This window comes from Salmo salar, unplaced genomic scaffold (assembly GCF_905237065.1).
Source record: "Salmo salar unplaced genomic scaffold, Ssal_v3.1, whole genome shotgun sequence".
NCBI classification, from domain to species: domain Eukaryota; kingdom Metazoa; phylum Chordata; class Actinopteri; order Salmoniformes; family Salmonidae; genus Salmo; species Salmo salar.
The window spans coordinates 61,072-74,114 of NW_025547765.1; the positions used below are offsets into that span (position 1 = coordinate 61,072).

At 43.9% G+C, this 13,043-nt stretch overlaps 2 protein-coding genes across 3 annotated transcripts in view; one reads left to right on the forward strand and one right to left on the reverse strand.

Moving 5' to 3' along the window:
- grem2 (gremlin 2, cysteine knot superfamily) overlaps positions 1–2,446 on the forward strand; it is a 30,935-nt gene extending 28,489 nt beyond the window's left edge. Inside the window, exon 2 of the mRNA NM_001139944.1 lies at positions 214–2,446. Coding sequence (NP_001133416.1) covers positions 215–718 — 504 coding nt within the window. The 5' untranslated portion in view covers position 214 and the 3' untranslated portion in view covers positions 719–2,446. The remainder of the gene's footprint in view (positions 1–213) is intronic.
- Positions 2,447–2,651: 205 nt separating this feature from the next.
- LOC106594565 (formin-2) overlaps positions 2,652–13,043 on the reverse strand; it is a 38,904-nt gene continuing 28,512 nt past the window's right edge. Inside the window, exons 10-11 of one of the 2 annotated variants that reach the window (XM_045711560.1) lie at positions 5,494–5,575; positions 2,652–5,377 (exon numbers count right to left, since the gene is read on the reverse strand). In XM_045711560.1, the coding sequence (XP_045567516.1) occupies positions 5,225–5,377; positions 5,494–5,575 (235 nt within the window). In that variant the 3' untranslated portion in view covers positions 2,652–5,224. The remainder of the gene's footprint in view (positions 5,378–5,493; positions 5,576–13,043) is intronic. The other variant, XM_045711561.1, reaches the window with a different exon arrangement.

The following is a 13,043-nucleotide window of genomic DNA, read 5'->3' on the forward strand; positions in this document are numbered from 1 at the left end:
TACAGGTAGTTTGCTCTAACCTCTGTCAGGATGTACAGGTAGTTTGTTCTAACCTCTCTGTCAGGATGTACAGGTAGTTTGTTCTAACCTCTCTGTCAGGATGTACAGGTAGTTTGTTCTAACCTCTCTGTCAGGATGTACAGGTAGTTTGTTCTAACCTCTCTGTCAGGATGTACAGGTAGTTTGTTCTAACCTCTCTTCTCTCTCTGTCAGGATGTACCAGCAGTTTGTTCTGTCAATCCTGCTTGCAGGCATCCTGTGTGCGGTGGGCGGCGACACCCGCAAGACCCGCCTCCAGGGCTCCATCCCCAACCCTTTCAAGGGGAAGGGCAACACCTCTGACAAACGCACCCGTAAACAGGAAATACTTGCTTCCAGCCAGGAAGCTCTCGTCGTCACAGAGAGGAAGTACCTGAAGAGCGACTGGTGCAAGACCCAGCCGCTGCGTCAGACCGTGAGCGAGGAGGGCTGTGTCAGTCGTACCGTCATCAACAGGTTCTGCTACGGCCAGTGTAACTCCTTCTATATCCCACGGCACGTTAAGACGGAGCACGATTCTTTCCGGTCCTGTGCTTTCTGTCGGCCGCAGCGGTTCACCACGCTGACCGTCGAGCTGGACTGTCCCGACCTCCAGCCACCCTTCAGGCACCGTAAGATCCAGAGAGTCAAACAGTGTCGCTGTATATCGGTCTCCGTCAGTGACTCTGGGAAGCAGTGATACTCGTCTCCCTCCTGCTTCTCTCTCTTTTTAAAAAAAAAATCATCTTGGACAATCCTTAGATACTATCCAGATGTTCATCGCACCACACAGGAAACTGTTTGTACAAGACTTGAGTACATGAGGGTGTAGAACATGCCTTTTACTGACGGGCACATAGAATGAATACATAAAACCTGAAGGGGCCTACTCTTCTTTAGAAGTACTGAGCATGAGACATTTCTATGGAGCAGCTCTGCGTTGATCTTTTTATTTTACCTTTATTTAACTAGTCAGTTCTGAACAAATTCTTATTTTCAAATGACGGCCTAGGAACTTGGGGCAGAACGACAGCTTTTTACCTTGGTCGGCATGGGGATTCGATCTTACAACCTTTCGGTTACTAGTCCCAACGCTCTAACCACTAGGCTACGCTACCCCCCCCCCCCCCCCACATGAGACAAACTTGACATTTCTACAACCCAGGCCGAATTAACCCATGACTATATACACTCTGCAGTTCAAAGATGGTGGATAAATGATGTCTTACTCAGGCATTTTACTTTGTAAAAAAACAAAACGGTCACAGTTCCAGACTGCTTAAGAAGGTGCCTCTCCCATAGACGACAATGCGATAGCAGCTCGTTCTGGTCTACTTTGTTCATTGACTGTATATGAACCAGAGGAAGAAAAAAAAAAAGCAGAGTGAGACATCTCACTTCCTCTACCATCTCTGCAGAAACAGATTTACCTGGACCACAGGTCTCCTCCTCAGCCTGTCGGTGAGCGGGGTCATATTCAAATGGAAGAAAACTGACAAACAAAAAGGGACTTGTCCAATACAAAATGCTACATTTTCAACTACAAAACGTGTTGCTAATGTATGCCCTAATGAATATGAGCATATTCCACAGAGGGACTCTGGGAGATAAGTTGTTGGAGAGACTGACTGGGTTAGTAGCTGACCTACTGCAGCACCAGACTACCTGGGGGTTCCACAGAGGGTAGGAAAGACTGACTGGGTTAGTAGTAGACCTACTGCAGCAACAGACTACCTGGGGTTTCCACAGAGGGTAGGAGGTTGTTGAATAGAGACTGACTGGGTTAGTAGTAGACCTACTGCAGCACCAGACTACCTGGGGGTTCCACAGAGGGTAGGAGGTTGTTGAATAGAGACCGACTGGGTTAGTAGTAGACCTACTGCAGCAACAGACTACCTGGGGTTCCACAGAGGGTAGGAGGTTGTTGAATAGAGTGACTGGGTTAGTAGTAGACCTACTGCAGCACCAGACTACCTGGGGTTTCAGAGGGTAGGAGGTTGTTGAATAGAGACTGACTGGGTTAGTAGTAGACCTACTGCAGCACCAAACAACCTGGGGTTTCAGAGGGTAGGAGGCTGTTGAATAGAGACTGACTGGGTTAGTAGTAGACCTACTGCAGCACCAGACTACCTGGGGTTTCAACAGAGGGTAGGAGGTTTTTGAATAGAGACTGACTGGGTTAGTAGTAGACCTACTGCAGCAACAGACTACCTGGGGGTTCCACAGAGGGTAGAAGGTTGTTGAATAGAGTGACTGGGTTAGTAGTAGACCTACTGCAGTAACAGACTACCTGGGGGTTCCACAGGCAATATATCATTCTGTACAAATAAATATCACATTATTAGATTTAGAGAGATTATATCACTACAATGTTACATTATAATAACATTTATCATTACCTAAATTAATAAATGATATGCTAAATCTATACCGAAGTTGAAACAAGTGGTGTTGTTTTGTGTTTTCATTGTGGTTTTGTTTTAACTTTTTTGTCAGTATTGTAAAAGGTTAAGATGGAAGTTAACTGCATCTCAACAACACTGAGTCTGAAGACTGGTTTTACGTACGTATCTTTCAGGACACCATTCTGATTAGAACGCTGGCCTTCAAAAAAGAGAGATTACAAATCAACCTGCAAACCACAACAAAACTCTGAATTTATTCCTTTTATTGTAGATAAGTGACATTGCTGCTCCCAGAAACAAGCAGAGATCCAGTAAGATACGAACACATTTTACAATAATAAACCTTATCCAACAACTCCAGGATGATGATTTAACATGCTGGGGGACAGAAAATAAAAATCTTTACAAAAATATGTTACATAAAGAATACAATACTACTTTACATTGATAAAAGCATTTTTAAATATATTATTTTAGTAACCAAGTCAATTATTTGAATGCACTTTTCAATGTAAATGAACATTCCTTTAGGACTGTTCACTATCTTACATTAACAAAATGTTTATCAAACCAACACACTACATTTCCCATAACCCTCTCTGTCCTCACATACATTAGAAATGTCTTCTTACCGACTAACATGGCATCACTTCAGATAAATGAAAACAGGGAATAAGTTATACATTTACAGTTTTACACCAAAAAAATTGTCATTTATTTTTCCCCCTTCGATAAGAGTAGAAATATGTATTTGAAGTGATGTTTTTTTTGTTAAGTGAGTAAAACATGCCCAGAAGTCTATTCTACAAGCTGTGTCTTCTAGACTGAGTGAACAGGGATCAGAGAAGAGCTTCAGTGGGTAAACCTCTCTACTCGTCAGGAAGGATACAAACAGCTCTTCTAAGCCGGACACACGAATCAAGTTGAGCTCAACGTTGGACATCATGTCCGTATGCCAAACGGCTCCCTATATAGAACACTATACTATGGGCCCTAATGCAAAGTAAATGTACTTAAATAGGTTAATAGGGAGCAGTTTGGGACACAAGTCCATTACTCAAGGTTATTATGTTGCTCTAAGAACACTCAGCTATGGGTAACAAGCTGATTCCCCACCCCCCAAATACCACGTTTAATTTCCAATGCTTGTTGAGAACATTCAAGGCGACTTGGTTGCTGCCATCCATTTGGGGATTAAGAAGGGTCAATAATTACTCTCTCTGTGAGATCAACGGCCTAAAACCAACATCACCAAACATCAACCTGTTAGAGGCTTGCATCCCAAATGGAACACTACATAGTGCGCATAGGTCCCGGTCAAAAGTAGTGTACTATATATATAGGGAATAGGGTGCATGGGCCCTGTTCAACAGTAGTGTACTATATATAGGAAATAGGGTGCATGGGCCCTGGTCAACAGTAGTGTACTATATAGGGAATAGGGTGCATGGGCCCTGTTCAACAGTAGTGTACTATATAGGGAATAGGGTGCAATTTGGGACGTAACCTGGACAACGGCTGTGTTCGTTTTCCTTCTAGAACGTTCTGCTGTTTCTCTTCACATACACAGTCCAATGAGGTTGTGTTTTTAATATGTATATACGATCACCGTTTCAGTGAGACATACACATTTATATTGCTTTGGAAAACACAAATCTTGTCATGGTATGTAGTAAGCTTAAACAGGCAACATGTTTGGTATTTACAGGTGAGTACCTCAACTGTAGGGGGTAGGGACTGGAGAAGATGGCTTCTAGGTATCTCTGAAGTAGGGGGTAGGGACTGTGGAGAAGATGGCTTCCAGGTATCTCTGCAGTAGGGGGTAGGGACTGTGGAGAAGATGGCTCCCAGCTATCTCTACAGTAGGGGGTAGGGACTGTGGAGAAGATGGCTCCAGCTACCTCTACTGTAGGGGGTAGGGACTGTGGAGAAGATGGCTCCAGCTACCTCTACTGTAGGGGGTAGGGACTGTGGAGAAGATGGCTCCAGCTACCTCTACTGTAGGGGGTAGGGACTGTGGAGAAGATGGCTCCAGCTACCTCTACTGTAGGGGGTAGGGACTGTGGAGAAGATGGCTCCAGCTACCTCTACTGTAGGGGGTAGGGACTGTGGAGAAGATGGCTCCAGCTACCTCTACTGTAGGGGGTAGGGACTGTGGAGAAGATGGCTCCAGCTACCTCTACTGTAGGGGGTAGGGACTGTGGAGAAGATGGCTCCAGCTACCTCTACTGTAGGGGTAGGGACTGTGGAGAAGATGGCTCCAGCTACCTCTACTGTAGGGGGTAGGGACTGTGGAGAAGATGGCTCCAGCTACCTCTACTGTAGGGGGTAGGGACTGTGGAGAAGATGGCTCCAGGTATCTCTACGGTAGGGGGTAGGACTGTGGAGAAGGTGGCTCCAGGTATCTCTACAGCAGGTATCCTTTAGTATGTCCCTGTGGAGAAGGTGGCTCCAGGTATCTCTACAGCAGGCATCCTTTAGTATGTCCCTGTGGAATCACACTATAAATATAGTTCTGGTATAATGACATCCTCTGACCTCATGGTGATTCCCTCTTCTTTCTGATTGGATGTTGATGTTTGTGTGTCTGACGAGCTAATAACAGAAGCCTGCAGAGTCGGTCCCATAGAGCAGGCAGGAGGACGGGAGATGGACAGACTGACAGCTGCTTGGAGTAAAAAAAAAAAAAAAGTAGTATCTTATGTCCCAAATGGCACCGTATTCCCTATGTAGTGCACTACTTTAGACTACAGCCTTATGGACCCTGGTCTAAAGTAGTGTCCTATATAGGGAAAAGTGTGTCATTTGGTTCTTGTTCTAAAGCCTAAGTGATTCATCTGTAGTAGTACATGCAGTCCAACTTGGTTGTTCCTCGTCTCTCTCGCTCGACAGTAAAAATGGACGTCCACCAATCTTAAATCTTCATGCCCAGCTTGGCTTTCTGTGAAAAAAAACTATAATTTAAATGGTCAGATATACTTTCTTCAGGTTTTAACTGTGAGTAAGACTCAATCAAGTCAAAAGTCATTGTATAATAATGGCCAATTATATTGTGAGGTCGATCACTTACGATTCCCGAGGCATGCTTGGGTTTGACACTGTAGGTAGCCTTCTCCTTGGCTTGTCGGAAGCACTCCTCTGCCTTCTTCAGTCTGTATCGCAGAAACACAACGTCACACAGCAGTCATATGATACACAGCAGTCACACTAAATGACTTAAATGACATGACACACTGCAGTCACATGACACACTGCAGTCAGCTACCATTTACATCTGGGTCATAGGTGAAAACCCACAATGCTCTCCTGATACCAGCTCCATCATCTAGCCAACCTTCCACCACCTTCATACAACATTTGGGGCACCATGGACAGTATATCCCAAAAAACAGTATAATCCCCCTTAAAAGCTCCTGCCGGCCTTCAGCCATGGCGGGCCGACACGCTGATCCTTCAGCCATGGCGGGCCGACACGCTGATCCTTCAGCCATGGCGGGCCGACACACAGGCCTTCAGCCATGGCGGGCCGACACACTGATCCTTCTACACAGGCCTATGTATTCAAGGTCATGAGCCGGGGGGCCCTGTGTGCTCCTGGATAATGATTGGTTGTAACAGGATCAGGAAAGGAACTCCATTCCCATCAGGAACAGGGGCTCCCCATTCCAGAGCTGGAGTGGTAAAGACAAAAGGCAGACAGACCATAATAGGAGTTCTATTAACCAGCCCTGTAATGACAAAATTCTGGTGAAAGGCATAGCATAGAAAAAAGGTTTTACCAGATATTGTTCATCCTGATCAGACCAGTTTTTTTTTTCTCCCATGGACAATATATATATTGGAGATAATATACAACAATTACTTGAAACAATTGAATATTATAAAACATCGAAGATACCAGCAGATTTTATTAAAGTACGCCTAGAATTTATATTTAAATGCGTGGATTACTTTAATTTATGTGATTCTCTTATACAGGAGAGAGGGGTGAGGGGGTTAAAGTTATGTACAGCAACCCCAGATGTAAAATAGTAAATAATGGTTACTTCTCATAAAGTATTGAGCATTTAAGAGGAGTAAAACAAGGCTGTCCGTTGTCTCCATATCTATTAATTAAGGCCAATGAAATACTAGAAATCTGGATCCCTGCATAGTCTCAAGATTCTGATTACTTTTCTGGACTAAAACCTAATTATAACAAGTGTACCATATTACGTATTGGATCGTTAAAATACAGTGTTTACCAATAAAATGGGTGGATGGTGAAGTAGACGTACTTGGTATTCACATTTCAAAAAATATAAAAATACTTAACTAATTTCAATAGAAAGTTACCCTTTTTTTTAAGATTCTGCAACCATGGAGAGGTAAGTACTTGTCTATTTAAGGAAAAATGACATTGATTAACTCTTTGATCCTATCACAGTTACTTACCAACTAATGGCTCTGCCTACTCAAGAAGACTTGTTTTTTAAATCATATGAGCAAAAAATATTTCACTTTATTTGAAACTAAACGTCCATGTTAATATAATGAATAGGAGTTTGGGGGGCTAAAATTATTAAATATTAAAAGCTTCACTCATACATAAGTTATACTTAAATGGTTCTCCAGTCGATTATTAAGAAAGGCTCCTCCTTTGTTCAAACATTGCCTTTATACAGATTACAACTTCTCATTTCCGACTAATTGAAAATAAAATGTTTAAAATACAGTATAGCCCTTAAACAAGCCATACAGGGTGGTCTATGGTGATAGGTGGGATGGGCTGAGAGGGTGGTCTATGGTGATAGGTGGGATGGGCTGAGAGGGTGGTCTATGGTGATAGATGGATGGGCTGAGCATGGCTGAGGGGTGGGATTAAAGAGCTGAGGTCTATGGGGATAGGTGGGATGGGCTGAGAGTGGCTGAGGGGTGGGATTAAAGAGCTGAGGTCTATGGTGATAGGTGGGATGGGCTGAGCGTGGCTGAGGGGTGGGATTAAAGAGCTGAGGTCTATGGTGATAGGTGGGATGGGCTGAGAGGCGGGATTAAAGAGCTGAGGTCTATGGTGATAGGTGGGATGGGCTGAGCATGGCTGAGGGGTGGGATTAAAGAGCTGAGGTCTATGGTGATAGGTGGGATGGGCTGAGAGTGGCTGAAGGGTGGGATTAAATCGTTTATGTTTGGAAATGTATTATTGTTATGTGACCGCTTTATATAAAAGTACCATATATGTCAAATGTATATGTAGCAGAAAAGCTGTAATTTTTAAAAAAAAAAATAAAAAAAAAAAAAGAGATTTGTCATCCAAAGAGGAGGGGGGTGGAAGGGTTAATAATGAAGGCCGTAGGGTTTCCACTGTGGAGGGCTGATGGACTCAACCTGGGCTAGTAATATTCTCACAATATTCAGTCAAACTGCCACAACCGGATATCATGAAACTGAACTACTCTTCCAGTGTGCAAGCAGCAGAGAAGGAACAGAGAGAGGCAGCAGTACGAGAGAGAGAGAGAGAGAGAGGCGGAAGTACGAGAGAGAGGCAGCAGTACGAGAGAGAGGCAGCAGTACGAGAGAGAGGCAGCAGTACGAGAGAGAGGCAGCAGTACGAGAGAGAGGCAGCAGTACGAGAGAGAGGCAGCAGTACGAGAGAGAGGCAGCAGTACGAGAGAGAGGCAGCAGTACGAGAGAGAGGCAGCAGTACGAGAGAGAGGCAGCAGTACGAGAGAGAGGCAGCAGTACGAGAGAGAGGCAGCAGTACGAGAGAGAGGCAGCAGTACGAGAGAGAGGAGAGAGAGCGAACGTCAAGAGAGAGGCAGCAGTACAAGAGAGAGGCAGCAGTACGAGAGAGAGGAGAGAGCGAGCGGCAGCAGTAAGAGAGAGAGGAGAAAGCGAGCGGCAGTAGTGAGAGAGGAGAGTGAGTGAGCGGCAGCAGTAAGAGAGAGGCAGCAGTACAAGAGAGAGCGCGAGCGGCAGCAGTAAGAGAGAGCTGCAGCAGTACGAGAGAGAGAGAGCGAGTGGCAGCAGTAAGAGAGAGAGGAGAAAGCGAGCGGCAGTAGTGAGAGAGGAGAGTGAGTGAGCGGCAGCAGTAAGAGAGAGGCAGCAGTACAAGAGAGAGCGAGCGGCAGCAGTAAGAGAGAGCTGCAGCAGTACGAGAGAGAGAGGAGAGAGCGCGAGCGGCAGCAGTAAGAGAGAAGCAGCAGTACGAGAGAGAGAGGTGAGAGAGCGAGCGGCAGCAGTAAGAGAGAGTGAGAGAAAGAGTATCCTCTTCTTGACAGATTTTAAATTGTAGCCAGATGTTAAATCTCTGTGGTTGGAAGTTCTTAACTCTGACACCCTCTCTACCCAGCACCTGTCCACAAGCCCCGCGCTTCCCTTCATTAAGTACTGGAGGAGGGGGACTATCCTGCCACCAAAACTCTGACACCTTCTCCCACTAGAGGAGGGAGAGGAGAAGGGGAGAGAGAGGGGAGAAGGGGAGAGAGAGGGGGGCAGGGTAGAGGAGGGAGGCAGGGTAGAGGAGGGAGGCAGGGTAGAGGAGGGAGAGGAAAGGAGGAATGCTGTGCATTTCATGTCTAATTTCCTTGACCTCCAAACCATCAACAGAATCAGTGATTGTCTCCAGGACCATAAATGGACATGTGTTGTTGTAATGAGGCTCTTCTTGACACATTGCCTGCTTTATGAGGGCTGGCTGCCACACCAGAGGACAGCAGTGATTAGGGAAGGGAGCGTGTGTTTGGTGTTTACATATTCTGGGTGGTGAAAGATAACTGATCTGATATATCTAGAATATATTCCAAGAGGCAGAACAATGTATTAATATAAACCCTGAAAACAGAGTATGGAACATGGCTGAGTAAGTAGGGCAAATATTCATAAACCTAGGAGAAACCTTCCTAACCTGGACACGTCCCCTGGGAGAAACCTTCCTAACCTGGACACGTCCCCTGGGAGAAACCTTCCTAACCTGGACATGTCCCCTGGGAGAAACCTTCCTAACCTGGACACGTCCCCTGGGAGAAACCTTCCTAACCTGGACACGTCCCCTGGGAGAAACCTTCCTAACCTGGACACGTCCCCTGGGAGAAACCTTCCTAACCTGGACACGTCCCCTGGGAGAAACCTTCCTAACCTGGACATGTCCCCTGGGAGAAACCTTCCTAACCTGGACATGTCCTTCTGTAGCTCAGGAGGTCTGAAGGCCAGGGGTTCTATGTATCAGCCATAGGGTTGCAAAACTACCAGTAGTTTACCAAAGTTACCACAATCTTCAGTAATTTTCGTAATTGACAGAAAATCTGTGACAATCTATCGCAACTTTCTTAATTTATATTTCAATAACAAACGTTTTCATAAAGATTTCCTTTTAAAATAATAATAATAATAATAATAAGTCCATATTGCCCATGAGTCTCTAGTAGATAGACCAATATGGTTCAAGAGAAAAGAGCCTGATTAATGAAAAGATGTAAATCAACATTTAGATTTCTTAATGAACTCAGCACCTCATCCTAACGATAACATGTCCCGATTGCCTACCAGTCTAACGCCAAAACAACCACAAATACGCACCGACAGTAGTCAAAGAAGAAGATATTTCATGTTGAAACCCTTTTTATTAAAACACCAATGTTTATTCACCAACCCGATGGTTTAGATTTAGGATAAATGTTGTACAGCTTTTGTAACATTCTTTTGTTGTTGAAAATCTTATTTTAATGATTTCATATATTGGACGTGTGATAAGGCCACACACACACAGAGGGCCAGAGAGACACTATTTTTTATTTTATTTAACCAGGTAGGCTAGTTGAGAACAAGTTCTCATTTACAACTGCGACCTGGCCAAGAATAAAGCAAAGCAGTTCGACACAAACAACAACAACAGAGTTACAGATAAACAAGCGTACAGTCAAGCGTACTACATGACCGGGACGATGGTGTTGATGTGTGACATAACTTTTAAAGCATTTCCATGGTGACAGACGTGATTGCTACAGGGACGACAGTCATTTAGGCAGGTTGCCTTGGAGTTCTTCGGAACAAGGAAAATGGTGGGAAAATGGCAGGGAAAATTGACAGACTAGAACAAGGAGATGTTGAAAAATGTCAACGAAGACACTTTCTAGCTGGTCTGCACATGCTCTGGAAAAACGACCCCTGGTATTCCGTCTGGCCCAGCGGCCTTACGAGTCTTACACACACAGTCGGCCACGGAGAGAGAAAAATCACACAGTCGGCCACGATGAGTCAATGTGAGTCGGTGAATGCAGAACAGGGATCAGAAGTGTTACCTATTATAATGCAGTACTGGGGTCAGAAGTGTTACCTATTTTAACCTGTTGGGGCTAGGGGGCAGTATTTTCACGGCTGGATAAAAAAACGTACCCGATTTAATCTGGTTACTAATCCTACCCAGTAACTAGAATATGCATATACTTACTATATATGGATAGAAAACACCCTAAAGTTTCTAAAACTGTTTGAATGGTGTCTGTGAGTATAACAGAACTCATTTGGCAGGCAAAACCCTGAGACATTTTCTGACAGGAAGTGGATACCTGATGTGTTGAATTACCTTTAAGCCTATGTCATTGAAACACACAGGGGCTGATTAATGTTTTGGCACTTCCTATTGCTTCCACTAGATGTCACCAGCCTTTACAAAGTGTTTTGAGTCTTCTACTATGAGATCTGACCGAACAAGAGCCTTGGAACGGTGATGGCCGATTAGACTCTGGCACGCGAGGTCATGTTGGGTACCCTCGTTCCAATACGTTTTAAAAGAGAATGCATTCGTCCACCTTGAATATTATTCATGTTCTGGTTAACCTGTTTAGGATAGGGGGCAGTATTGACACGGCTGGATAAAAAACATACCCGATTTAATCTGGTTACCACTCCTACCCAGTAACTAGAATATGCATATACTTATTACATATGGATAGAACACCCTAAATTTTCTAAAACTGTTTGAATGGTGTCTGTGAGTATAACAGAACTCAAATGGCAGGTCAAAACCTGAGAGATTCCTTTACAGGAAGTGGCCTGTCTGACCATTTCTGGAACTTCTTTTCCATCTCTATCATTTACTAAGGATCTCTGCTCTAACGTGACACTTCCCACGTCGTCCATAGGCGCTCAGAGCCCGGGAATAAACAGAATGTCGTCATTCCAGCCCCAGGCTGAAACACATTATCGCCTTTCTCAAGTGGCCGATCAAGGGACACTGGGGCTCATGCTCGTGACCCGACCGCCCCCGCCTTTGGGATTTTTTCCTCTGTTTGCCGAAAAGGAGATTCCCTGTCGGAATATTATCGCTTTTCTACGAGAAAAATGTCATAAAAATTGATTTTAAACAGCGGTTGACATGCTTCGAAGTACGGTAATGGAATATTTAGAATTTTATTGTCACGAATTGCGCCATGCGCAACTTCTTTACTATTTCGGATAGTGTCTGGAACGCACGAACAAAACGCCGCTATTCGGATATAACGATGGATTATTTTGGACCAAACCAACATTTGTTATTGAAGTAGCAGTCCTGGGTGTGCATTCTGACGAAGACAACAAAAGGTAATCAAACTTTTATAATAGTAAATATGATTATGGTGAGTGCTAAACTTGCCGGGTGTCTAAATAGCGAGCCCGTGATGCCTGGGCTATGTACTTAGAATATTGCAAAATGTGCTTTCACCAAAAAGCTATTTTAAAATCGGACATATCGAGTGCATAGAGGAGGTCTGTATCTATAATTCTTTAAATAATTGTTATGCTTTTTGTGAACGTTTATCGTGAGTAATTTAGTAAAATGTTAGCGAATTCCCGGAAGTTTGCGGGGGTATGCTAGTTCTGAACGTCACATGCTAATGTAAAAGCTGGTTTTTGATATAAATATGAACTTGATTGAACAAAACATGCATGTATTGTATAACATAATGTCCTAGGGTTGTCATCTGATGAAGATCATCAAAGGTGAGTGCTGCATTTAGCTGTCTTCTGGGTTTTGGTGACATTATATGCTGGCTTGAAAAATGGGTGTCTGATTATTTCTGGCTTGGTACTCTGCTGACATAATCTAATGTTTTGCTTTCGTTGTAAAGCCTTTTTGAAATCGGACAGTGTGGTTAGATTAACGAGAGTCTTGTCTTTAAATAGCTGTAAAATAGTCATATGTTTGAGAAATTGAAGTAATAGGATTTTTAACGTTTTGAAAATCGCGCCACAGGCTGCCAGTGGCTGTTACGTAGGTGGGACGAATTCGTCCCGCCTAGCCCAGAGAGGTTAAAAAAGGCACTAATGATTTATGCTATACAACGTTTGACATGTTTGAACGAACGTAAATATATTTTTTCCCCTCGTTCATGAAGTGAAGTCCAGCGGGCTTAGATCATGTGCTAACAACACGGAGCTTTTTGGACATAAATTATGAGCTTTTTTGAACAAAACTACATTCGTTATGGACCTGGGATTCCTGGAAGTGACATCTGATGAAGAGAATCAAAGGTAATGGATTATTTACATAGTATTTTCGATTTTAGATCTCTCCAACATGGCCGTTTGTCTGTATCGCAAAGCGTATTTTTCTGGGTGCAGTGCTCAGATTATTGCAAAGTGTGATTTCCCAGTAAGGTTATT